General features: G+C 38.1%; 1 protein-coding gene across 1 annotated transcript in view; it reads left to right on the top strand.

The window, feature by feature from the left end:
* The window catches only part of POLA1 (DNA polymerase alpha 1, catalytic subunit), a 295,880-nt gene that overhangs the window by 169,363 nt on the left and 102,049 nt on the right, over positions 1-24,468 (top strand). Inside the window, exon 35 of the mRNA XM_040266631.1 lies at positions 17,003-17,119. Within this exon, the coding sequence (XP_040122565.1) occupies positions 17,003-17,119 (117 nt within the window). The remainder of the gene's footprint in view (positions 1-17,002; positions 17,120-24,468) is intronic.

The raw sequence follows: 24,468 nt of genomic DNA, 5'->3' as shown, positions 1-24,468 counted from the left end.
AGGCTTCTCTGGATTTAGTTAATTAATGGCCTACTCCAGCCCCATTTCCAGCTTTCCTGGAGAAACACTCAGTGATATACTTACACAGCAAAGTCAGATTTGTTAGTTCTTTTATGTGAAACATCAGATGAATAGCTTGAAGGAATCTTTTCCCAACAGCATCTCCTAAACTCCAGAATGGAATCAGAAGTAGGGCAGTGGACTGGTGCATGGACAGACCTGCCTATCTGTGATCATCTCAGCATCCTGTGGGAGACACGTCAGGCTTGCTGCAGATGGGTGAGACATCAGAACAGATTCAGGGCTAGTTAGAAGATTCAGCACGCACAGTCAGGAGAGCTAGGGAGCTGAATCTAAAGAAGATTGCTTTGAACCTGTTTGCATTAACACATGAAAACATCTGCTAAGGTGGACGATATTTTCTTCAGAAATTCTGTCCTTGTGCTTTTTGCAACAAGCCCAGGGAATATATATATTCAAATCCTTAGTAATCTAAATATTCAGAAGTGCATAGAGTATTTTGTGTTTTGAGAGGGGTAGCATAATGGGCAAATGTCAGGATTAACAGCTGATTTTTTATATATATAAAATCATATCTATAATACAATATATATGTATAGAATATATTTATATTATACCTGTATAATATAGAATATGTGTTTATCTTATATGTATATATAATATATACATGTATTTTATACATATATAATACATATAAATACTATTTTTATATTTATATATATATATATATATCCCTTTCTTTCATCATGCTAGCATTCTGCCTCAGCCTGGCTTCTATGTTTTACAAGCTGATAGAATATGCTATTTACCCTCCTGATTTACTAAACCTTATTTGTATAAATATACACCCACTTATAGCCACACCACTGAGGACTTACTAAAACACGGATTGTTAGGTTCCACCCCTATAATGTCTGATTCTAGGTCTAGGATGGGGCCTGAAAATTTGCTTTTCTAGCCTGTTCCCGAGTGATGCTGATGTTGCTGGTCTAAGCACTGCTTTGAGAACCACTGCTCTAGATATTCATTGAGTTTTAGTATTCAGCCAAGAGCAGTTGTATGCAAACAATAACAATGTGAAATCATAACTTAATAGTGGTAGAATGATGAGATTTAGTTAAGACGAAATACTTTCTGTGACAGAAATGTGTGTATTTTCCTGACCTCAGTCATGGATACGTCATGAAGACTTCTGGGGAACCTCATGTTTGTTTTTTAAAATTAACAAACAGCATTAGAGGAGTCTTTTGCCAGAATAGACCTTAAAACCATCTAGCCTAATACACTATCCTTCTTTATGAAAGAAGAGACTGAGACCCCCAAAGATGAGATCTAAGTTCACTTTTTTTTTTCTTTAGAGGCAGAGACAGGAGAAGTGATTGGTTAAGTAAAGACTGTGTTAGGGTGGAGAGCTTTTAAGAGGACTAATTCCCCAAATATAAAAGGAACCATTTTAGTATTTTGTCAACATTTAAAATGTTTAAATTAAGTTCACCCCAAGTGTTGATTTTAGGCCTTCTGAGCCAAAGGTCTATAGTGATTTTAATACAGTTTTTTCCAGTAGCAGAGATCCTTTGATGGCTTAGTTTTGGGGTCTACTGCGTAGGTTCTTGGGAAATCTGATACTAGAGGCAGCCCAATGAAAATGTTGACAAATACCAAGTTTTCAAAGTATTAAGTATTATAATTAGACAAGGAAATTAAACAGTATATAAGAATTAGAGGAAGAGGTAGGTTATCATTGTCTACAGATCCATGCAAACACTGAAAACCTAATGAAATCAATGAAAAAAGTAATATAGCTTAAAAGAATTTAGGGAATTCAGCTGTGTGGCATGGCCAAAAAAATTTAATAAAGTCACTAGTTACAAAATTAATATTAAAAATCAATAGTTTTGATCTAAACCAACAACACTCAGAAAATATGATGGCAGAACTAAATACCATTGCTAGTAATCACTAAGAAGATTAAATACCTAGAAATAACAAGAAGTGTGCTAGAGATATATATATGAAGTAAACTCTAAAATACTACTGAAGCTTGTAAATGGAAAAGTATATCCTATTCTTGACTAGAACTCTTCAGCAGTTTAGGATCATTCTCTCTTAAGTTTATTCATAAATTTAAAGCATCCTCTATTTTAAAAAGAAATCACAAGTTCCCACAAAGAAGATGACCTGCCAGTTATTAAAAATTTGAGGAGTTTAGGGTAATTAAGATCTTTTGGTACTCTCCTGATTTTGATGGAGCCAGTATAGAAAGTCCAGAGATCTAAAATTGCATTTACAATTACATAAAGAGATGGTTCATATCAGTAAGAAATAGTCATCTGGGGAAAAAAATACAGTTGTATTTCTCCCTTGCTCCCTATACTAAAACAAATTCCAGATGGGTCAAAAACTTAAACCTAAAAAATTAAACTATAAAAGTAATAGATATTTAAAAAATAATCTTGGAGTGGGAAGAGCTTTTGAAACAGCACAAAAATCAGATTCTGAAAAAGAAAAATATCGATAAATTTGACTATAAATTAAAAAATAAAAATTTCTGCAAGGCAAAAGTTACACATACAAACATACCTCATAAAGTTAAAAGAGAAATGATGAAGAAGGAAAAATATTTGTGGCCATGTAGCAAACAAAAGGCAAATTTCCTTCACATGTAAAACACCTGGCAAATCAAAGAGAACAGGACCAGCAACCTAGTAGAAAAATGAATTGGTAAGGGACATGAACAAGCAACTCAGAGGAAGAAATACAAGTGGTTTATGAACATAGGTAGAGATATTCAAGCTCACTCTTAAGTTCAGACATTCAAAGGAATACCATTTTCTACCTATCAGAATGACAGGGATCCAAAAATTAAAAAAAATAGGTAGCATAGGCAAGGTGGGGGGAGGAATATTCACATATATTGTTGGTCAGAGTATAAGCTGGCACACCCTGTTTGGACCACAGTTAGATGACATCTTGTCAAAATTTTAAATGAGTATGCCTTTTGACTCAGCAATTCCAGTTTGGGTATCTCTCTACAGAGGTATAGGACCTGTGGATATTGTTAAAGGTACTGTACAAAGATATTTCTTGCCACATTATTGGTAATAGTAAGAAGCTGAAAACAGCCTAATTGTTGGTCAAATGAGGATTGACTGAATTATTACAATCATACAAGAGAATTCTGTGCCACCATTAAAAAGAACATTGATGTTTATAGGATTGAATTTCCTCTTAAGTGGAAACAAGCAAGATTTAGAACAATGTATATGATACTTTCTTTGTATTTTTTAAAACAAGGGGAGAGATAGTTGTGGTATACATTTTACTTAACCCATTGTATTTGACTTATCTCAATTTGTAATGAATATTTAAAATACCAGTTGGATACTTTATATTTTTTTGGACTGTCTTTGAAATTTACCGTATATTTTATGCTTGGAGCACAGTTCAGTTTAGACTAGCCACATTTCAAGTGCTCAGGAACCATATAGGACTCATGGCTCATGCACTAGTCAGAGAAGGTACAGAGAGCAAAGAGCTAGGGCTAGAGGTTCGGAAACCCGGGTGGCCCTGCAGCTTATTTCTCTGACAGTGTGCAAGGAGTTTACTTTTGCCTGGGCCTCATTTTCTTTTAGATAGAATGTGAAGGATTAGACTAGAGTTTTTTAGAACTTTAGTTCCTTCCAACTTTAAAATTTATGGTTCAAATATAGTATTTCATATTACTTGCCAACATCAAAAATGGAATTGCACTTGGTTTCAGATACACGATTTTCACCAGCACTCCTAAAATTGTGTATTCCTAAGTGAATCACAGTTCATATTGTAGGAATTATATTGTTAGTGCTTAGAGTAAGGTTCTTTGTTTATTGGTTTAAGGGAAGAATTTACTAAAGCTACATACATGTTGTAAATCAAGTAGGAATTGGTCAGTTCTTTAGGCTTTGTTAATATTTCTCATGGCACATGGAGAACCAGGAAAGAGTAAAAGAGAATCACATCAGTAGTATTTAAAGAAGGAGTAAATGTTGAAGGAGAAAGAGTTGGGAGGGAGGGGTTTTTAGTACCCCTGTTTATAAAGTTTATTCTTCAGAAGATAATAATGAGCAGTTCGCTTTGTACAAGAGAGAATGAGAATCACTCAGACAGTGGATCTCAATTGTAGCTACACATTGGAATCCTGATGCCCATTCTGTACCACTGGTGGTTCTTGCAGTGTGGTCCTGAGACCAGCAGCAGCCATAGTATCTCCTGCAAACCTGTTAGAGATGCACGTTCTCAGGCCCCACCCCAAGACCTACTAAGTCAGAAACTCTGGGGTGGCGCCCAGCAATCTGTGTTGTAACATTCCCCTGGTGAGTCCATTGTGCAGTCAGAGTTGAGAAGGAGCAAGAAGGATTCAGGGTGGGGAGAACAGCTGGGTTTCATTTTGAGTGCTAGTTTTCATCCTGTACCTGAAAAATCCCATGGACAGAGGAGCCTAGTAGGCTACAGTCCATGGGGTCACAAAGAGTTGGACGTGACTGAGGCGACTTCACTTTCACTTTCTTTCACTTTTCATCCTGTATCAGCCATGGGGATAGAGTTGGAGATGGAATGCAGTCCACTGGCTTGGTGTTTGTCATTCCTGATTTGGGGGTTTGGGTAATTTATTGGGAGTATAGACAGTTAGATGTTGCATTTCACAAATGGAAATCAAGAAGCATCCAGTCCAGTTGAGGGGAAAAAAAGAAGGGGAAAAAACATGGGAACCACAAAAGCCACAGAAACTACAAAAGGTTGGGACAGAAGTGAACAAGTATGTTAATTAAAATGTTGTAAATGAAGAAATCCCAGGTAGATTATAAATTATTTCATTTATGTATGTTTCTTAAAAAAGGTTCAAGTGCCATGATGATTTTAGGCCCCCTTTATCATCTGTTGTCAAGTCTATTTGATCAAAAAGCGTTGAAGGCTTGTTGAACCCTTTATCATCTGGCATTAAAGGATCCATTTCCTCTTTAACATTTGAGCTTTAGGTAGGAATGCACTTAATATAGGTATGGTAAATTCGGAATGAACTAAGCCAGAAATAAAATATATTTTCCAAGTATAAAGAGGTTGTCACTGACTGAGAAGGAGTTAACATGTCACATTCTTTTGATTTCTACTTCTCGGGAGAAATCACAGTATCTGTAATTTTGGAGGCATATTCTGAAGATCGTTATATTGTGATCTCTCTAAGCTGAATCTTAGAAATCTGTCTGGGAGTTTTCAGCCCTGACAGAATGGACCCATTTTAGTATCAGGTTGGTTTGATTTTTTAAAAGTTAAGAGGGTTGTATATGCAGATCATTAGAGGGACTGTTTTTCCTCTGCCTTGTTATCAGCAGATGGAAGAAAGCAGGCTGGGCTGTGTTGAGAGTACATCTGGTGCTTCTTATCTTTCGCGATCTTGGCTGTATAACTTCTGTAAACCCTTTTAATGTATTTTTCTTTTCTCATCCCCAAACATTACATTTTATGTGGGAAAGTCAATTTTGATAATTTTCCAAAAGCTAGGTGTTACAGCAGAATTTGTGCCTCTTAGAAAAAACTACTCCTTACTATAAAGTAAAACCTGCCTTTCATACCTGAGTAAAACAATTCTGATATAACTTTCCTAATCCTCACATTTATTACAGAAAAGATGACAAAGCTGTTTTCTAGACCATGTTAATGAAAACTATGATATTCATTTTTGTATTAATTTCCCAGTAGTGAGTTTATTTTTAGATTGTTTTGTGAATTGGGCTCTCTGAGTTTAAAGTGGTTTTCAACACATGGATGTTATTGTCAAACATCTTCCCCAAATACCAAACACATGCATTTCAACAGCTTTTTTTGGACAGAAGCATAGTTAATAATTCTTTTATAGAAAAAAATATGGTTTTTAAAAAATTATTATTATTTTCTCAAATTATATTCTGGTATTTAAATTCTGAAACTTCATTTCACCGTGTAGACTTACCTTGTATTGCCAAGAGGAAAGAAGTAGCTTTTCTGCAAAGCTAAATAGTTTTTACTTTATTGTCTGCTATGAAACAGCTGCTGATACCAGAAAAATGCCGTCTCATCTTTGGGCCTGGGGTGTCCAAAAGAGGCAGGAAAAAACTGACTGTAGTTCCCTGTCTGCCCTGGCACTCTGTCCTCGTTTCTCTCCGTTTTCATTGCCATGAAGAGCAGGAGAACAATATTCTGCAATTAAGGATTCCATTAAGTTGAAGAAAAGAGCAAATGGGGGATGTTTGTTCTCCAAGCTGAAAAAATTTGTCTGGGTTGGGGGGGATACTGGTAGTGGTATAGAGAGAGGTGGGTGGAGAGACGAAGTCAGGGCTGTTTGTTGAATATACTGTTAAGGACTGTTACCATCCTAATTAATCAAGTTAGAAATTACAGCTGTAGTCGGTTTCCCCCCAATTCTTGTTATCAATTTTCTTCTCTTTTGAGACAAAGCAAATATAAATTTTGTGTTCATTTGTCATTCGTTCTTTGACTTCAGCATCTCTGAAAATAACAATGTAGCACAAAAGCCCAGTATTTACCTAGTTGTAATGTGGGTTGCCATGGTGTTTTGCAAATTATTGCAATTATGTTCACCATGCGAGTCGCCCTTGGTAACTGGCGAAAAAACTGATAATCCTGTTTTGAACAAAAGGTCAAATTGCTGAATAGAAAGTCTTGATTAACTAAAAGATGTACAAAGTGGAATTATTTCCTACCATTCAGAAATAGTTCTTGATCGGGTTTGGGGGAGGGGGTGAGTAAGTACATCTGATTACTGAAGTACAAAGCATTGAAAGGATGTTGTCTTGAGCCTTTCATGTAGTCTTAATGGTGGCTTTTTTGTCAAATTTACCCATTTGCGGCATTGAAAGAGGCAGCTGCATTTAAGCTGGAGAGACGGTGCTTTTTCAAGAGTTCAGTGCATGGAAAGTTCTCAGCAGTATCTGCAGTTTACTAGTAGCCCCTGGTCTATTAAAACTGATGTGCCGCATTTGAGCCCATTGCTCTCAGTACTTGTGAACCCCTCTGGCTGATGATCTAATAAAGTGCTCTTACTGGACAATCTCTGATCAGCTACTTTAAAAGGAGCTTGGGGGAGGGGGAGGCAGAGAGAAGCCTCACAGGCAGTGAGACCTAGTGTATAGGCCAGAAGAGAGCCTCCAGGGACTAAACCGAGAGGTCTGTCATGATGGTAATCTGTGCTTAGGTATTTGCCATGGTGTTGTGGGTTTTATGCCCTGAATCCCTCTATGCTGTGATCACAATTTTTTTTTCTCTCAAAAGAAGTCTTCATTTTATTACAAGATGAATAAGAAAAGAGACATGTCAGTTTGAAATTTGGAAATCCACTTTTGTGGATTTGCTTCTTCAGTGATGGGCAGTAATAAAATACATGATCCTACGTTTATGTAAAAGCAAAAGTTTCCCAGGTTACAGCCAAAGGTCAGATGGATTTCATCTCTTCTGAATCCAGCAGAGCATCTGGGGGAGAATTTGGAGGAGGGGGGTGGTTAATGGCCACCTGAAAAATCAATTCTTAAAACTTTTGAGAGTGTGTGAAAGTGGCATGAAAGCAAAGCAAACCTTAACAAGTTTGTGGGTTTACATTCTACATCACCTAGCAACCCCCTGGCGCAGCCAGATCTCTTGTCTACCCTTAGTTCTGTTTACAGACTATTCAAACGGTCCTTCGAAACCATGAAAGATATTCAGTTTCATTAGTACCATTCTCAAGGAGAAAATAATTAAAGTTAAATGAACAAATATTGCCGGGTGATGGTTTGAAGTCCACTCTGATTTTAAGGTGCCCTTTGAGACAACTGCATATAGTTCAGTTTTAACATGTTTTTCAGTACCCAGGAATACCGCATTAACTCATACCAGTAAATACTAGCTTGCAAACAAACAAACAATAAAATTTACTTTTAGCTAGACTTGAGCAAAGAAAAGAAACTCTCCTAGTAATAAATTTCTAGGCATGCCTTCCTGATTGAATTTTTTAATCAGTTCCTACCCTGGACATCTGAGCTGATCCATGTGTACACTGAATAAAGACAGGGGAGGGGGTCTGGGGAACAAAGCACCTTTCTTTAAAACTGGTTTATTACCTACCTTTGAAGATGCAGTGTCATAAAGGAAAGTATTAAAATCATATTCTGTGGAAGGCTGTGTGCATTATAGTGAATAGCTTAATTTCATATATGCATCTAATACTAATAATACATGCCCTGCCATTCTGCTTGGAAGCTGCTTATGTGCTTAAATTAACCTATTCTTGAAATATCTGATAGAGTGAAGAAAAAATTTTTTCATATGCCTTTTTATCCCATAAGCCCATTCTCTGAAAATTTGGGAACAACCAAACGCTTATTATAGCTCAAAATATTTTTCAGATGTGTTATACAGAATACTCTGGTAAAACTGTCTGTTCCCTCATTAGTAATAGTTTTCTGATTATAAAAACAATATGTACTTGTAGACAGTTTACAAAATATAAAAACAGAAAAAGCTACCTAAAGATAATCATGGATAGCTTTTTAGAGTATTTCCTTCCAGTCTTTTTTTCTGTGTACATATTGATGAAACTAAGCCTTGAGTTAGTTAACTTTTGAAGCTTGTTAGTATGTGCACATACCTAAGGTGATGTTTTTTCAAGAGCGAGGACTTGAAGGGTAAGAGCCATGTTGGAAGTAATGAACAATTTTTCTCAGCGGCCTCATCTCTAAAACATTAATGTAAGCATCAGAGTAGCCATTTTTCCATCTCATTCCATTTGATTTTCTTTTTTCCTTGTTGAAATAACTATATGCCTTAACTGACACATCCATTTATAACCATTCATGTTGGAAAGTCGGACATTCATCATGGTTGGAATATTACATCCCCAAGTCACTTGTGGCTTCACATAGGGAAAAAAGAGTGTTTTATGAAAAAATTTGTAATACAGTAGAGATTAATGGAATGTGGAGAGGAAAATGCTTTCAATTTCTCTTGTAAAGTGAAAGCAGGGCAGCGCGGAAATCTTGTGTTCTTACTATTTGTATTTTGTTAGATCTCTAACATCCACAGTACATGGCTGGGTTGCATGAGCTCTTTGTGCTTTGTTGACAGTTGACAGACAAAGCAAAATTATTCCTGAAGCAAGGTACTGTGTACTTAGTTGTGACCTATTATAGCCTAAGAATGTAGCTTGCTTTTGAGTTGGATAAATAGAGAGAGCATTTTATAGAATGGACTTGAATATACTAAGAGAGATTTTAGCTGCCCATACAGAAAGATACATGTCCTCCATTGAACTTTTTTCCCCCAAAATGTAATTTTCCACATAAAGTCATTTTAAGTATATTTTCCCTGGTTGCTTGCACAGAGACGATTTTAACTGTTCTAGTATTGTCCTACAGTGGTGAAATAAAATTGCTGGTAATTGTTGGCTTTCTCTGCTCACAGCATAGCAGAAGAAGATGGCTTCCATGGGGCTCTCTAATGTGCCTCAGGTACATCTTCTGATGCTCATCCTCTGATTGCAAATTAAAATAACAAGACTATGGTATTGGATTTGATGCGAGGCAAAGCAGAACAACTTGCTAATTTATCATGTAATATACAATTGCTGAGGTTGGAATTTGTCCACTTGTAGTGCTATTCTGTGTGTCTAAATGAGGACCACTGTTTGCATCTAACCTATCATAACAGTTTGGGAGTGCTCCATTATCCTTTGAGCAAACTGATGGCAGAGTCTGGTCCTTGCACAAATGATAAGATCAATAAGTTTCAAATAACTTGGATGAAATGACATGTGACTGTTCACTTAAAGAGATGTCTTACTTTAAAAAATCAATTTTAATAATATTTAAAATTCTTACATTGACCGATGAGGCATTTTCTACTTCTCTTTTGTTTGGTAATTTTGTTTAAAAATATTTTTGTATTAACTTTGGTGAATAGTGTATGTGTATATTTTTCCTGATTTGATCTTTCATCTCCTACTCTGGCACCTCTCTGAGACTTAATAATCACTCTGATGTGCCAGGATGCTGCAGTGTAGAAGATTTAACTTTAAAAGTAAAATTATGTTCATGTTAAAACTTCCCCTAGAGATCTTAGGAAAATTTTCTCCCAGTTTTGGGTGCAAATGTGGGTCAGAAAGCAATTTGTTTTTTGATATTTCTGGAAATCCCAAATCATAGCATGTCATTCTTCAAAAGCAGCTGTGGGCCCATACTGTGCACTGTCTATAAGAAGGCCCATTTTACACTGGGAATACTTCTGTGACAGAAAAATGTTACTGTAAGGGAACTCCAGAACATTTATAAATGGTTTCGGGTGAAAAGAGTGTCTGGTATTCTCAAAGTGCATATAGTTTGGGGAGAGGAGCAGTTAACAGCCATTATAGAAAAATAGTAATGATATGATGAACTCTGTAAGAGCATGCATGCTGGCAGACCTCGCCCTGTGACCCTGTCACTGCACTCCTGGAGAGCCATTACAGTTTTAAATAAATCATACGTCACTGCAGTAGTGTTCTGTTTCTTGAATCTATGTGAATCCCTAAATAAAGCACTTTCCTTACTGTCTATTCTACCATCTATAACTTCAAATCCAGTATAGTTTTATTAGGAAAAACAGAAATTTTACTTGTGTTGATGGCATAGTTTTACTATTTTGCAATCAAGTTGAGAAGCAGCTCTGCCTAATCTTACCAGTTAGCCCTCTTTGTAGTTCTCCATTTGGGGATAACATCAGGTGGAAACTGACCAGGTTCTTTCCTAGTTAGAATAGTGAGTTGTCAGCTATAACTACAGCACTGATGTCCCCCAGTACTGGAGAATAACAATAGTTGACACTTACTGATCGTTTGTGTGGGCTTTCTTATTTGGTCCTCTGAGCAACTCTAATAGGGTAAACATTACTACAGCCGGTATCATAGATGAGGAAACTGAGGCTTAGAGAGCAGTTTGGCCCCTTCATACAAAATCACCTATTAATAAGTGGGAGGGGAGAGAGCACGCTCAAGTGCACTTTTTCATACCTGTTCAGTTTTCTTCATTGAGTGTAAACATTTTGTGCTAGAGACTGGGTAAGACACTACCATATCCAAAACGAGTCATTCCCCGAGGGCCTGACCATCCAGTTAGGAAGGTAAGATAAGATGGTTCCAGGACAATGGACAGCAGGGTCTGTTCAGTGGCTGCTGGACTAGAAGAAGTCCCTGAGGGTTGGGGAAATTTTACAGGTGAGGAATGTAAGTGATGCTCGGTGAATGGGCATTTTAGGCAGAGGTTCTGTGGCATGAGCAGGAACAGGGAGTTGGCAATAGGCAAAAAGTGATGATGACAGAAAGCCAGCACTATGGGACAAATAGTGAGAAAGGAGGAATGGGACCAAAGCGTGGTATAGGAAGGTATTCAACTGGAGGATGGGAGTAGAGAGGTCTTGGAAAGGCTGTGCATTGGCTGTGGGAGAGTATGGAGTCAGGGAAACCTGGCACAGGCTACACAGTAGATCATCATTGAGGTCTGGGTTCGAGTGCAGTTGGTGATAATGGGACTATAAGGCCAATGGACAGATTTGGTGACTGACTGGAAATTGGTGAAGGACCCCATATATTTGATTAAAGAGTATGAAAACTACTGTAAATTTTTTTTCTACTGTGACTTTTAAACCCCTATTATTTTCCATAAACCTGATCCTGTGCATTTTTTATTTTATTGCTTCTATTCATTTATTTTCTTCAAAAGATAGTTTGAATGCCTTTTATGCACCACATTTCTGTGTGTGGGTGATTTCTGTGTGTACATCCTTCTAAAAATAGAGATGTACATGAAGTAATAGCAATTTGTGTTTAAGGTGCAACTGTTAGGAATGCCTCAGCTACAAGTGGAAATCGATCCCTTTTTAGCATGTGAAGACAGAAACCATTTTTGTTGAGGCCTCAGAAATATAATTTAGCAATCAGAACCAATCAGCATTTAACACAATTTCATACACAATGATTTCAAGGTATTAGTGATGCTGAGACTAAAGCAACAGGTGATAAGAGTTTTGCATGTTTTGATAAAGGTTTGTTTTGCGCTTGGACAGGCTGGCTTCACCTCGTTTGAACCCTCTACTTATAAACATGGTTAAAGTAGCAATCTGAAAACTTAATGACCCTATTCTTCTTGGTTATGACAATTTGGGATTTACACATGGTATTGCATAATAAGATGACATATTTGGATGGCAGACGTCCTCAGAGTGGTTCTGGGTGTTTTTTTTTTTTAAGCCAAACCTTTTTATAGGTTGGACTTTTCAAAAAGCTACACATTATTACATTTTCTTTTTCCTTCACTGACTTGGCAATGTACCTTTGGGCTGCATGTTATTTCCCAACATGGGAAATGAAAATAAGTTTATTTTTGCCCTTGTGTTACTTCAAAGAGATTTTATACAACATTGGTATTTTATTTTGCTTTTATCACCTATGGGAGGCAAAATGCACTGTGAGATATTGTAAGATTTGCTTCATCATGGAATATTTTCAGAAATCTGACATATTTATTTTTAACAGCTCAAATGTTCCTTGAAGGGTATATTTAGCACAGTCAGTCAATATTTGCTGGGGAAACAAAGGGTTAACCAAATGTACTTGACAAAACTGAATGGAAGCAAAGCATATATTAAATATAATTGGGGCCTCTTTCCCCCATTAAAGAGTTTTATTTAAAATGCACCATGACCAAAAGCTTAATTATTAAAATAAAACAATAGGCATAAAGAGTTACAGGCTTCTAATATTTTTTTTTCAGCCCCAGTTCCCTTCACACAGTTATCAGCATGTTTAATTTCCATGCATAATAGCAGTAGTTATTGTTGTCATTTGTAAAGGGAGATTAACAGATAGTAAGTACAAACAAACCCAAATAAGTACTGAATAGAGAGGTGACAAAGAAGAAAAGACCTCTTTAATGTTAATTATAACTGGTAGGAAGTCTAGACAAATTATATTATCTGTTTTCTATATGATTTGAAAGGACATTTAGTTAGTAACTCTGTCAGAGATAGAGTTGGGTGTTTGCTTTAGAAACAGGTGAGGTGACAATTTAGCATCTCCCTGGATGGCAGCTCACCTGGTGAGTCATGAAGTTGTGGTAAATTGATGAAATCAAGTTTCAAAAACACCTGAAAAGAACTGTAGCTTTTTGAACATTGTATTTAAAAAATTAAAAAATAATTTTAACCCTGGGTTGTATTCTGGTACTCAATACTTTATTGTCTCAAAACATAATTGACTTACCTGCTTGCTTTTTAAAAAATTTTGTTAAGAATTGAATGAATTACAACTGTGGTTGTGACTATTAACTGATAAGTGTTCCCAAGTGTGTAAAGTCTCAGGTAGCAAATGTAGTGTCAGAAATCCAAGTAAATGATGAATGGGTGGTTCATTCTTGTATTTTTCATACATCATTTCCCTTGAATGCTACTGTTTCCTTTATTAATATGCATTTAAGCCCAAGCCCATGTAGGGTACTTCCGGAAACAACTAGTCTCACCTTTTGTTTTATAAGCTATATTTAAAATGTACTACCAGCTGTTGCTGTCAATCCCATTATCCCTCTGTCTCCCCCATGCCTGGAACATGCTAAACCAAAGTATATTTTTCCTTTAATTCTTGGGGACCATCAATTTTGAGCTGCACTCTTAACGGCTCTTTTGGAGGGAACAAATACATGTTATTTGTAAAGGCATCTGAGTTTCAGAACTCTTAAAATGTATCCTCAGATCAAGAAAATTGGTAATAGGCCCTAGGAATTGAAAGAGTTGCCTATGACTAAGAACCACTGATTCTCTTTTCTAGTTCAGGGTCTTTTGCTATGGTAGTAGCTGTATGTCTCAGATCAGTAGAATCCACACGACTCAATCTCTTCTCTGTGTTATTTTAGTTGGTACTGTGCAAGGTGGTTCTTAAAACCATACCATAGCGAATTGCTGTTTTGTTTTTGTGTATGTGGATCTTGCTTTCCTATTTAGATGGTAAAACTTCCTTGAGACTGTATACCTGGGGACTCTTTGCCTATTCCCCACAGTATTTAATACAATTCTGGGCATATATTACAGGTTTCATAAGGATTCCTTGAGACTGTATACCTGAAAAGTTGATGTTCCTACTGAACGTGGGAGTGAAGTATATTCTGAATGTATTGTCTAGATGAATTTTATATTCTTTAAAGGCAGCATCTTTTATTTGAGTCAGAAAGTTCTACAGTGTACTTTCTCTGGTGTGAAAGCCATAACGAGCTGGAAGAACTGATTCTGGGCACTTTCACTTGAGTTTGGTTGTAGCTACTTCCAAGAAGAAGATTGAGGTCACTCAACAGAACACTGAGCGGGGACATCCTGCAGCTTTGGATTAATGCCACGTGACAACTTTAATAAGTGACAGATGAAAGTCCCTAAAGTAATTCAGCAATATTTGTCTATATACTGCTCTTATCTGGGGAGAAAAGGTGTTGGCCTTTTCTGAAACTGAGGTTGCTCAGTTTTGAAACAGGGAGTATGGTTAAACATGTCATTGATCCTTTGCTTCATCGTATCACAATCATATCACACATCATTTTCTCTTCACTCTTGTGCACATTTTCTCTCTGCCTAAGTTGTCTTCCCTGCCTCCTCTACCTACTAAACCTCTACTTACTCCTGAAGACCAGTTCAGAAATTCCACTTCACCAAATACTCCCAACACCCAAATACAGTTGGGTCCCTACTCATGGCTCCCCAGGTGGGGACCACATGCGACAAGGGAACATACCTTGTTCACCTTTATCCCCTAGTGTTTCACCCTCATTTGCCTTAGGGCTCTCATGCCTAATACATGTAGCACTAAAGCCCACAGGCCCTGGTGCCTTCATAAGAACACCAGAGCTTTGCCCAACCCCACATGTGAAGTCTTGAAGAATTCTGTGTTTAACAGTTAAGTTTTATAGCAAACAGAGCTCATTTAAGTTAACAGATATGTTGTTACCACATCTATATGAGAAAATTTAAACAAAGACTGCGAGAGAAAGTACCTGAAGAAAGAAAGCAAGAGAAGAGGAGGGCTTTAAAGGCCAGGGAAGTGGGCAATGGCTATTTGAAACTACTGGAAAAGAGTGGTTGGTTGAAGTTGTCCTTGAAAACATTGCAGCCAGTTTTATGCCTCCAGGGAACATGCATAAAAGAATCTGTTATCATTAAAAAGGAGATAATTGCTTACATTTTTAAGTGTTTCTTTTATGTCAAAGATAGTTGTAGGCACTTTAAATGTATCCCATCATTATAGCAAACCTATAAAGAAAGTGTTACTATTGTGCCCATTCTATGGAGAAGGAAACTGATCAGAGCAATTAAGTAGTCAGCTGTTGGGAAAGTCATTCATTTCACTCAGTATATTCTTTACTTTGGTGATGGCCTTTCACTTCAGTTCAGTTGCTCAGTCGTGTCCGACTCTTCGCAACCCCATGAATCACAGCACGCCAGGCCTCCCTGTCCATCACCAACCCCCAGAGTTTACTCAAACTCATGTCCATCGAGTCAGTGATGCCATCCAGCCATCTCATCCTCTGTCATCCCCTTCTCCTCCTGCCCCCAATCCTTCCCAGCATCAGGGTCTTTTCCAATGAGACAACTCTTCGCATGAGGTGGGCAAAGTATTGGAGTTTCAGCTTCAGCATCAGTCCTTCCAAAAAAATCCCGGGGCTGATCTCCAGAATGGACTGGTTGGATCTCCTTGCACCCCAAGGGACTCTCAAGAGTCTTCTCCAACACCACAGTTTAAAAGCATCAATTCTTCGGCACTCAGCTTTCTTCACAGTCCAACTCTCACATCCATACATGACCACTGGAAAAAACATAGCCTTGACTAGACGGATCTTTGTTGGCAAAGTAATGTCTCTGCTTTTTAATATGCTATCTAGGTTGGTCATAACTTTCCTTCCAAGGAGTAAGCGTCTTTTAATTTCATGGCTGCAGTCACCATCTGCAGTGATTTTGGAGCCCAAAAAAATAGTCAGCCACTGTTTCCACTGTTTCCCCATCTATTTCCCATGAAGTGATGGGACCAGATGCCATGATCTTCGTTTTCTGAATGTTGAGCTTTAAGCCAACTTTTCCACTCTACTCTTTCACTTTCATCAAGAGGCTTTTTAGTTTCTCTTCACTTTCTGCCATAAGGATGGTGGCATCTGCATATCTAAGGTTATTGATATTTCTCCCGGCAGTCTTGATTCCAGCTTATGCTTCCTCCAGCCCAGCGTTTCTCATGATGTACTCTGCATATAAGTTAAATAAGCAGGCTGCTGCTGCTACTGCTGCTAAGTTGCTTCAGTCATGTCCGACTCTGTGTGACCCCATAGACAGCAGCCCACCAGGCTCCCCCGTCCCTGGGATTCTCCAGGCAAGAACACTGAAGTGGGTTGCCATTTCCTTCTCCAATGCATGAAAGTGAAAAGTGAAAGTAAAGTGGCTCAGTCGTGCCCGACTCTTAGCGACCCCATGGACTGCAGCCTACCAGGCTCCTTCGTCCATGGGATTTTCCAGGCAAGAGTCCTGGAGTGGGTTGCCATTGCCTTCTCCAATAAGCAGGCTACTGAACTAAAACCCATCAGTTTACATTCTGCATGTAGTTTTTATTGGGAGGTTTTGATATATTAGGTGGCAGGAGTATTTCTTTTAAGTAAAGAAACTAATGTCTCATGTGATCTCTCTCTTTTTTTTTTTTTTTTTTTCAAAATTTATGAGTTTCCTAATTTTTATGTTTGGCACATAGATCAAATTAACATGACAGGAAAGAAGGGTAGGGAGCTATTTCAGAATCTATTGGATGACATGAATCTACCTTGATCACGATAAGTCGTATGTTGATCACGAAAGGGTTTTTATTTGTATTGGTTGATACAGTACACATGGTGGTGATAGGACTGAAGCATTCTCATTGTCTCTCCAGGGCTGGTTGATTTGTGAAGAGCCCACATGTCGAAATCGAACTCGGCACCTTCCCCTTCAGTTCTCCCGAAATGGACCCCTTTGCCAAGTCTGCATGAAAGCTACACTTCGACTAGAGGTAATGGTTGCCTCGTGCTCAAGAACTGTATGTGGCAGGGCATGGGGATGTTAGCTTGTACTTTCTGGGAAGTGGATATTTGGTATATGCCCTGTGGTGATACCCTACTACCACACCCATGTATTTAACAAAATATCTAGACTTCAAAAAGATACATGCTTTAATTTTCACATTATGAACAGTATATATTTATAACTAAAAGAGAAACTGATTAGTTCTCTTATGGGTTACTCAGATGTCTTTGGTTACCACTTTTTAATTACAGAGAAGAGATAACTTTTGTAGAAGCTGCTGTTATCTTCAGAGTAGATCAGAACCCCTTTTGCAAAGGCCAAAAAACCTCCCAAACTTGTACCATAAAGGGCTGATTTGATTTTTATGGAATTCATTGTTTCTGAGTAGCAGCACAGAGGGGTAGTTCTTAAACCTGTTCTCACTTCAGTACATAGACTCTCAGTGACTCCCATCTGGTGAGCACGCAGTCTGGAAGCACTTTCCTGGTAATTAAGATGCTGTCCCTCTGTCACCCACTGTGAACATCATGGACCCAAGCAGCATTTGCTACCGTGTGGGGAGAGGGGTATTTGAAGGTCTTCCAGGCAAAGTGGATTTTGTGATCAAGCAATTCAAGCCAACTCCGAGTTCAGTTCAGTTCAGTCGCTCAGTTGTGTCCGACTCTTTGAGACCACATGAATCGCAGCACACCAGGCCTCCCTGTCCATCACCAACTCCTGGAGTTCACTCAAACTCATGTCAGATAGTCAAGGTTAAACAGGACTTACTGTAGACTTGTCACAGAACCTGTAAAATGATAAGGTGCAGTCTACTTCACCGATACAGGACTGTTACATGCCTCACTTTCCAAATTTTTCTGGTCCAAGGATTTATAATGATCTGGGTGAGAAGAGTGAGAATAGGAAGCTTGTTACTTATTTACTTATTTTTTAACTCATAGACCAGTTTTAACAAAATTTTGACTTCAGATCTTTTCACTGAAAAGAGTTGATTCACAGGCTAGTTTTAGGAAAATATTTTAACATAATATAACACTTAACAGAATTTAACAAGAATGACAAGTGGCTGCCACCATTGTATATTCCCTTGTTCTTATGCATATCCATATGTATTTTTACGTGGTTTCAGTCATAGTGAAGATATGCTTTTATATCATGTTTATCTTTTGTTGAGCATCTGTCTCTGTTGCTATTTAATTTTCAGTACTAAACTTGTAAACACAAATTTAACCATTCCTTTCATTGGACAATTTAGGCTACTTTTACTCCCCCTTTACTAGAAAATTGTGATGAATGATTTCCTGCTTAAATTATTTATTATTTGAAATATTTATCAACAGTACCCATCCAAGTGCATAAATTTAATGTAGACATGATTCATGTTGCCATATTGCTTTCTAAATGGATTATCCCAACTTAGGTGCCAGTTTTACCTCTACCTTTGCAGCATTTGTGCATTATCATTAATTTCTTTTTAACTAATTTGAAAGGTCTAAAATGTTCCTTGACTTATTTTTAGTATGTCTTTGCTAATTAGATGGTAGATTTTTTAAAAAATACGGTGCACATAAGTGAGAATTAGTTGTAGCGAATTCTTTTTACGTCAGTCTCATCTTATGACTTGCATCAGCAGGTGCAGAAAGAGAACAAAAGTATATATATTTAGTGTGAGTCATCAATCCAGTTGTAGACTCCAGGGGAATCACCTTGCTTCATGAACCGATGCTGCCTTTGAAAATTTTTAAACATCTAGCTCATCAAATCATGTTCAATGAAAACTGAATTAGTTCTTAGAAAGTCAGCCAATCTTAGGATTCCATTCTTGGTGACAGAAAGTACAAGGAAAATGTACAGCTAGTAGATCAGTAACTTTCCAGTAAGTGCTGATGATGTTATTGGTAGTGGTTTAATACATCAGGTTATGTTTTATCATTTATGAACCTTTTTTAAATGAGTGAACCAACACACACATTTTGAAGTATTTTTTCCCTTCATTTTCTTGTCCTCAAAATGGGAGCATGTTAGGTAGCATTTACCAACTACTCAGGGGCATTTAGCTCCTCAGGCCATGTTGCTGCTCAGAACATGACCCCTGGAATAACTGGAGGTTCAGAGCATCCTGGTTGGTGATCTTGCTCTTCGCCATTCCTTGCAGGGACCTTAACAGTGGGACTGAGCCTACTCCTCTTCAGTTCATTTTCAGTTACTAGTGATGAGCAGGAAATCTCTTAATTCTGTTTATGATGTTCCTGGGCTTTCCTAATAGGAAGAAAAAGCTATATCTTTTTAGAGATCATTCTAAAATGGCTCCAGAATCAGTGATGCCATGGGCAAGATCATTGTAATTACCATAGGGTTTTCCAGAGGATCTATTTTGCAGGATTATGCTTATCTGGTTCTTAAGTTCTGGGTGATTGTGTGTCAGTCATACATTACCTTCATTTAATCATAATTTATTGAACACCTATTATACCCTAGGCACTTTGCTAGGGACTAGGGACATAGCAATGAACAGGACATTTCCTTATTTATAAAGCTAGTTTAGGATTGCATTACATGTATTATATAAAATCGATATCTGTGGGCAGAATTAGGCATTTGTAAATATCTGTATGGGCATAAGCATTAGTGTTTCCTAATGCTTAACTAGTGAGGACTTTAAATACATTGTCAAGTTTGATGGTATAATACTTACCTCTTACTGTGCCAATCTGATCTTCACATAATAAATCTACTCTCATTTAGTCCTGTGTTGTAGTTGGCTTGAGTACTTCCCAGAATTGACTTGGGATTTGAGAGCTGGCTCTTCTTCTGGCTTCTCTTGCCAGAGTTATGAGAAAGAAAGCTGGGACAGTTTTGTTCCCAGGGTTTTAGATGTGTCTCTCTTAGATAGCTTAAAAAAAAAAAAACAGAAATAAAGAAATCAGTTAAGAGTTTTCAGGTTAATGGCAATTTAACAGTATACAAATTTCTGATTATGAGAAAGACACTCTCTGGGCATTCTCTGCACATAGAAAGTGCAAATAAATACAGGAATGAAAACTCCACTGTATGTGTAAGTTCCCAAGTGAATAGAACCTTTTTTCACACTGATGATAGAGATAAGACTTATCCAAGTTAGTGAATAATTATTTTAATATATATCTATTTTAAGGATGTGGTTTTTTGACTTATTAAGGTGGTCAAGTCTGTATCGCTGTGATCCGAACACACAGGGGATCTTATATTACATAATTAACCAAAAATAAAGCATTAGTTTGGTTTTGTTTTCTAATTAGAACTGAGATTGAAACCAAGTTAAACTTTTTCTCATTAACATTGCCATTCTTGATGTGGAGATGAGAAAATATCTACATGTGACCCTCTTGCTACTCCTGGCTGGAATGGGGGAGAGGTAGGAGCACTGTGGCAGAGTTTGGTTTATTCAACTAAATTTCTTAAAGGCCTCTTATGAGGAAAGCACTAAAATGACTTCTGGTCTTACTGTGGGACACCCCTAGTGTTTCTCACATTATCCTTAATTGTAGAATTGTTAAAATCTTTTGTAACAGAACGTTTGTACCATGTAGGACTCTGGCCTTCATGGGAGAGGGGAAATACTGAACTCGTGATCATTGTATGTTACAATTTCATTATGGCTGTGGCTGATGGATTATTGATTTTAAAAGTAACTTAGAGACAGTGTGAATGTTGCCAGGCTATGTGGGACAATGTCTTGTTTCTGTGTAAGATGAAAACAGTTGTGGTCTCTTAAGGAAGTAATCATAAGCTGTACAGGAAGAGAAACTTGGGACTATGATGGAAAGTCTCAAACAGCTGTACTGAGTCATTGGTTACCCTCCAGTAGACAATGGGCTTTTATCATGAAGGACCCTTTGGAATTCTCTTCTCTGATTTTCCTGTGCTTATTTTTTGATGCAGAGTTTTGGGCTTCTCTGGTGGCTCAGATGGTAAAGAATCTGCCTGCAGTGCAGGAGATCTGGGTTTGATCCCTTGGTTGGGAAGATCTCCTAGAGAAGAGAATGTTTACCCATTCCAGTATTCTTGCCTGGAAAATTCCATGAATTGAGGAGCCTGGTGGGCTACTGTCCATGGGGTTGCAAAAGTTGGACATGACTGATCGACTAACACTTTTTGCTAAATTCTACATACAGATTTGCCTACCATGAAGCAGATACTAGCCTTCCTTTCAGTATAGTATTTTTCTGTTTTTAAAAAAATTATTGAGATGAAATTCACATGACAGAATTAACCATCTTAAAGTGAATAATATAGTGGCATTTAGTGCATCCACAGTGTTAAGTGACCACCACCTCTGTCTAGTTCCAAAACATTTTCATCACCCCCCCACCCCCCACAAAAAAAAACCCTGTGTTTGTTAGGCAGTCACTCCCTATTCCTTCCCATTTTTTTGGCTACTGGAAACAACTAATCTGCTTTCTGTCTCTATGGATTTACCTAGGTTGGATATTGATATAAATGAAACCATACAGTATGTGACATTCTGTAACTGGCTTTTTTCACTTAGCATAATGTTTCTGAGTTTAATCCAAGTTATAACCTGTGTCAGTACTTCATTACTTTTTATGGCCAAATAATAGTTCATCGAGTAGATATACCACAATGTATTTATCCATTTATCTGTTCATGAACATTTGAGTTGCTTCTTTCAGTATGCTTTTGAAGTTTATTTTGTTTTCATTACTTAGATAGATCTTGTGTTTGGTCTCAATTTATGTCATATGCCTCCCTTGTTGGTCCTAGTTTAGCTAAATGGTGCTATACAAGGCTAGACTGATCCTTCCTTTTTCCTGCTTTCAGTAAGCACCTACTCTTTGCCTGTTTTCTGAGAACCTTTTAGATACTTGAAGGTAGCTATCTTCCTAAACTTTTCCCTGCTAGGCCAAGTATCTTTAGATCTTCAACCATTTCTCTGGTGCTTTGCTTTCAGAAGAATGATCCTAGTCCAGGGTTTATGTCCTGATAAAATGATTAGCCCCAAATTGCACATGTGTGAGCTGTTGGATAGCTCTCATTAGCACTAGTATGGAGCAGAATGAACCTGACACTACCAGCTTTTTCTAGGTAATAAATTTCTGTGAAGTCTTTTTAGGGTTGCATTAACTTTCTTGACATCCATATTCACAGCATTGATTCATTTTGCATGTTCTGTGTACTCAAACACATAATTTCTTGGCACATAAAATTGCTAAGCCATGCCTTATCAGGTTTTCTGAGATGCAGGTGGTTTATTTTTACCTAATGTAAGACTCCATTAGTACTGTATTAGTTTCCTAGGGATGCTATAATGAAGTACCTCAAACTGTGAGTGGCTTAAAACAACAGAAATTTCCTATTTCACAGTTCTGGAGGCTAGCTAGAAGTCTGATATACAGGCATCATAGGGGACTGTTTCCCTCTCTGAAACCTGTAGAGGAGGATCATTCCTTGCCTCTTCTAGCTTCCGGTAATCCCTGGCATTCTTTTGCCTGCAATTGCATCACCGCAGTCTCTGCTATCACAGTTGTGTCTCTTTTCTTCTTATAAGAATATAGTCATGCTGGATTAGGGCCCACTGTATGACCTCACCTTAACTTGATTTTATCTGCCAAGATCTTATTTCCAAATAAGGCCACGTGCACAGGTACTCTTAGTCAGTTCAGCTAGTTCAGTCGCTCAGTCATGTCCGACTCTTTGCGACCCCATGAATCGCAGCATGCCAGGCTTCCCTGTCCATCACCAACTACAGAATAGACATTTAATTTGACAGTGTCATCAACAGTGACCCTCAAGGTCACATTGTGGTCCAAGGTGACCGCACAAGCTCCTTTAATGCATCACAGACTACAGGACACAGAAAAGGCTGAAGAGTCCAAAGGTTGCACTTCCCAGCCAAGTCAGTTCTTTGAGCAGCCTTCTCAGAACTCCCACCCAATACTCCTTACATTTCATGAGCCAGGAATTAGTCACATGGATATAATAGCTTATTTTGTTACTAAAAAGAGAAAAAGAGTAGACTGGGTATTGGGAGCCAACCAGCACTCTCTGTGGCAGAGACCTTCCAGTGAACCCTGTGAAATCTCCCTTTGCTGTGCTCAACCCATCACTGTCCCATTGTGGATAACTTGGATCCTGGTTCTGCCGTGCGCCCAGTCTTTTGGCTTCTACATATCTGATGCTGTGATTAGCCTTCCCTTTTTAATCTTCTCCAAAATATCGATTAAAATGAAGTACATTTCTGCCCATTCCAGTGGCTCAATGCCTCCTTCCAAGTGGACGCTGCTCCATTCTAATCAGCACCCTTTGTGGAGGATTGTTCTACCAGTTGCTAATTATCTTTGCGTCTAGCTTATCATTCTCTGCAACGGGTTTCTCCCAAGGGGAAAACCACAGCGTTACTGAACCAGATGCTGATGGTCGCGTGGTTTCGTAACTATCTTGGCCCCTGAAATGAGAAATCGTACAGTCCATCCCTTCAATATTCTGGCATTTTAAGCAGCATATTTATAAGAATGTGCTTGCAATGTACTCATTCTGTTCCCCTAGAAGCCAATTGCTTAAGGAGAGGGTGTTTCAGATATTTCTTTTAAAATATGATTTCAGCAATTGGCTGGGAGAGAGTAAGACCCCATGTGATGATCCTGGCCAAAGACACCTAACTGAGGGAGTGATGAGAAAGGACCATCTTGATAAATCATGGAATGTGATATGATTTGCTGATGCATATTAACTAATTACAACTGCAGAAATAATTGTTAAAACATAGACTTAAAAGAAACAAGAGGTAACCTAATATTAAAAATTACATACAAAGTTTCTAATCACCCCTAGTGGAAAAATCACAGACCGAAAGATATAGACTCTGCCTTTCATAGCCTTCTCTTCTCACGGAGAAAGTAAGGAAGTACAGACTCACAATGCTCTGATGACCAGATGAGAAAGATGAGACTGAGGCTTTGTGATTGGCCCTCCCTCCTCAGTTGAGGTAGGAAAAAGGGGAGATGAGGAGTCATCATCAGACTAGAGCAGTGCTTCTCAACTGGGGCAGTTTTGCCCCCCAGGGGACATTTTGGTTGTCACAACTTGTTGTGGGGGCCAGTGATTTGTGCTACAGGTATCTAGTGGGTACAGGCCAGAGATGCTGCTATCCCCCTAGAGTGCACAGGACAGCTTCCCAAAAGAGAATGATTAGCCCCAAATGTTAATAGTGCTGAGGCTGAGAACCTCTGGACCCAGAGCAGACGTGGTTCTAGCCTGAATGTTCTGGGATTGGAATTTGAAGGCCGATGAGAAAGGATACATTTTAGAGAAGAGCAGAGGCCTTTTGTGGCAGCA

The sequence above is a fragment of the Oryx dammah genome, unplaced genomic scaffold, assembly GCF_014754425.2.
Source record: "Oryx dammah isolate SB20612 unplaced genomic scaffold, SCBI_Odam_1.1 HiC_scaffold_23, whole genome shotgun sequence".
NCBI lineage: Eukaryota > Metazoa > Chordata > Mammalia > Artiodactyla > Bovidae > Oryx > Oryx dammah.
This window is presented reverse-complemented; position numbering and strand designations above follow the sequence as displayed.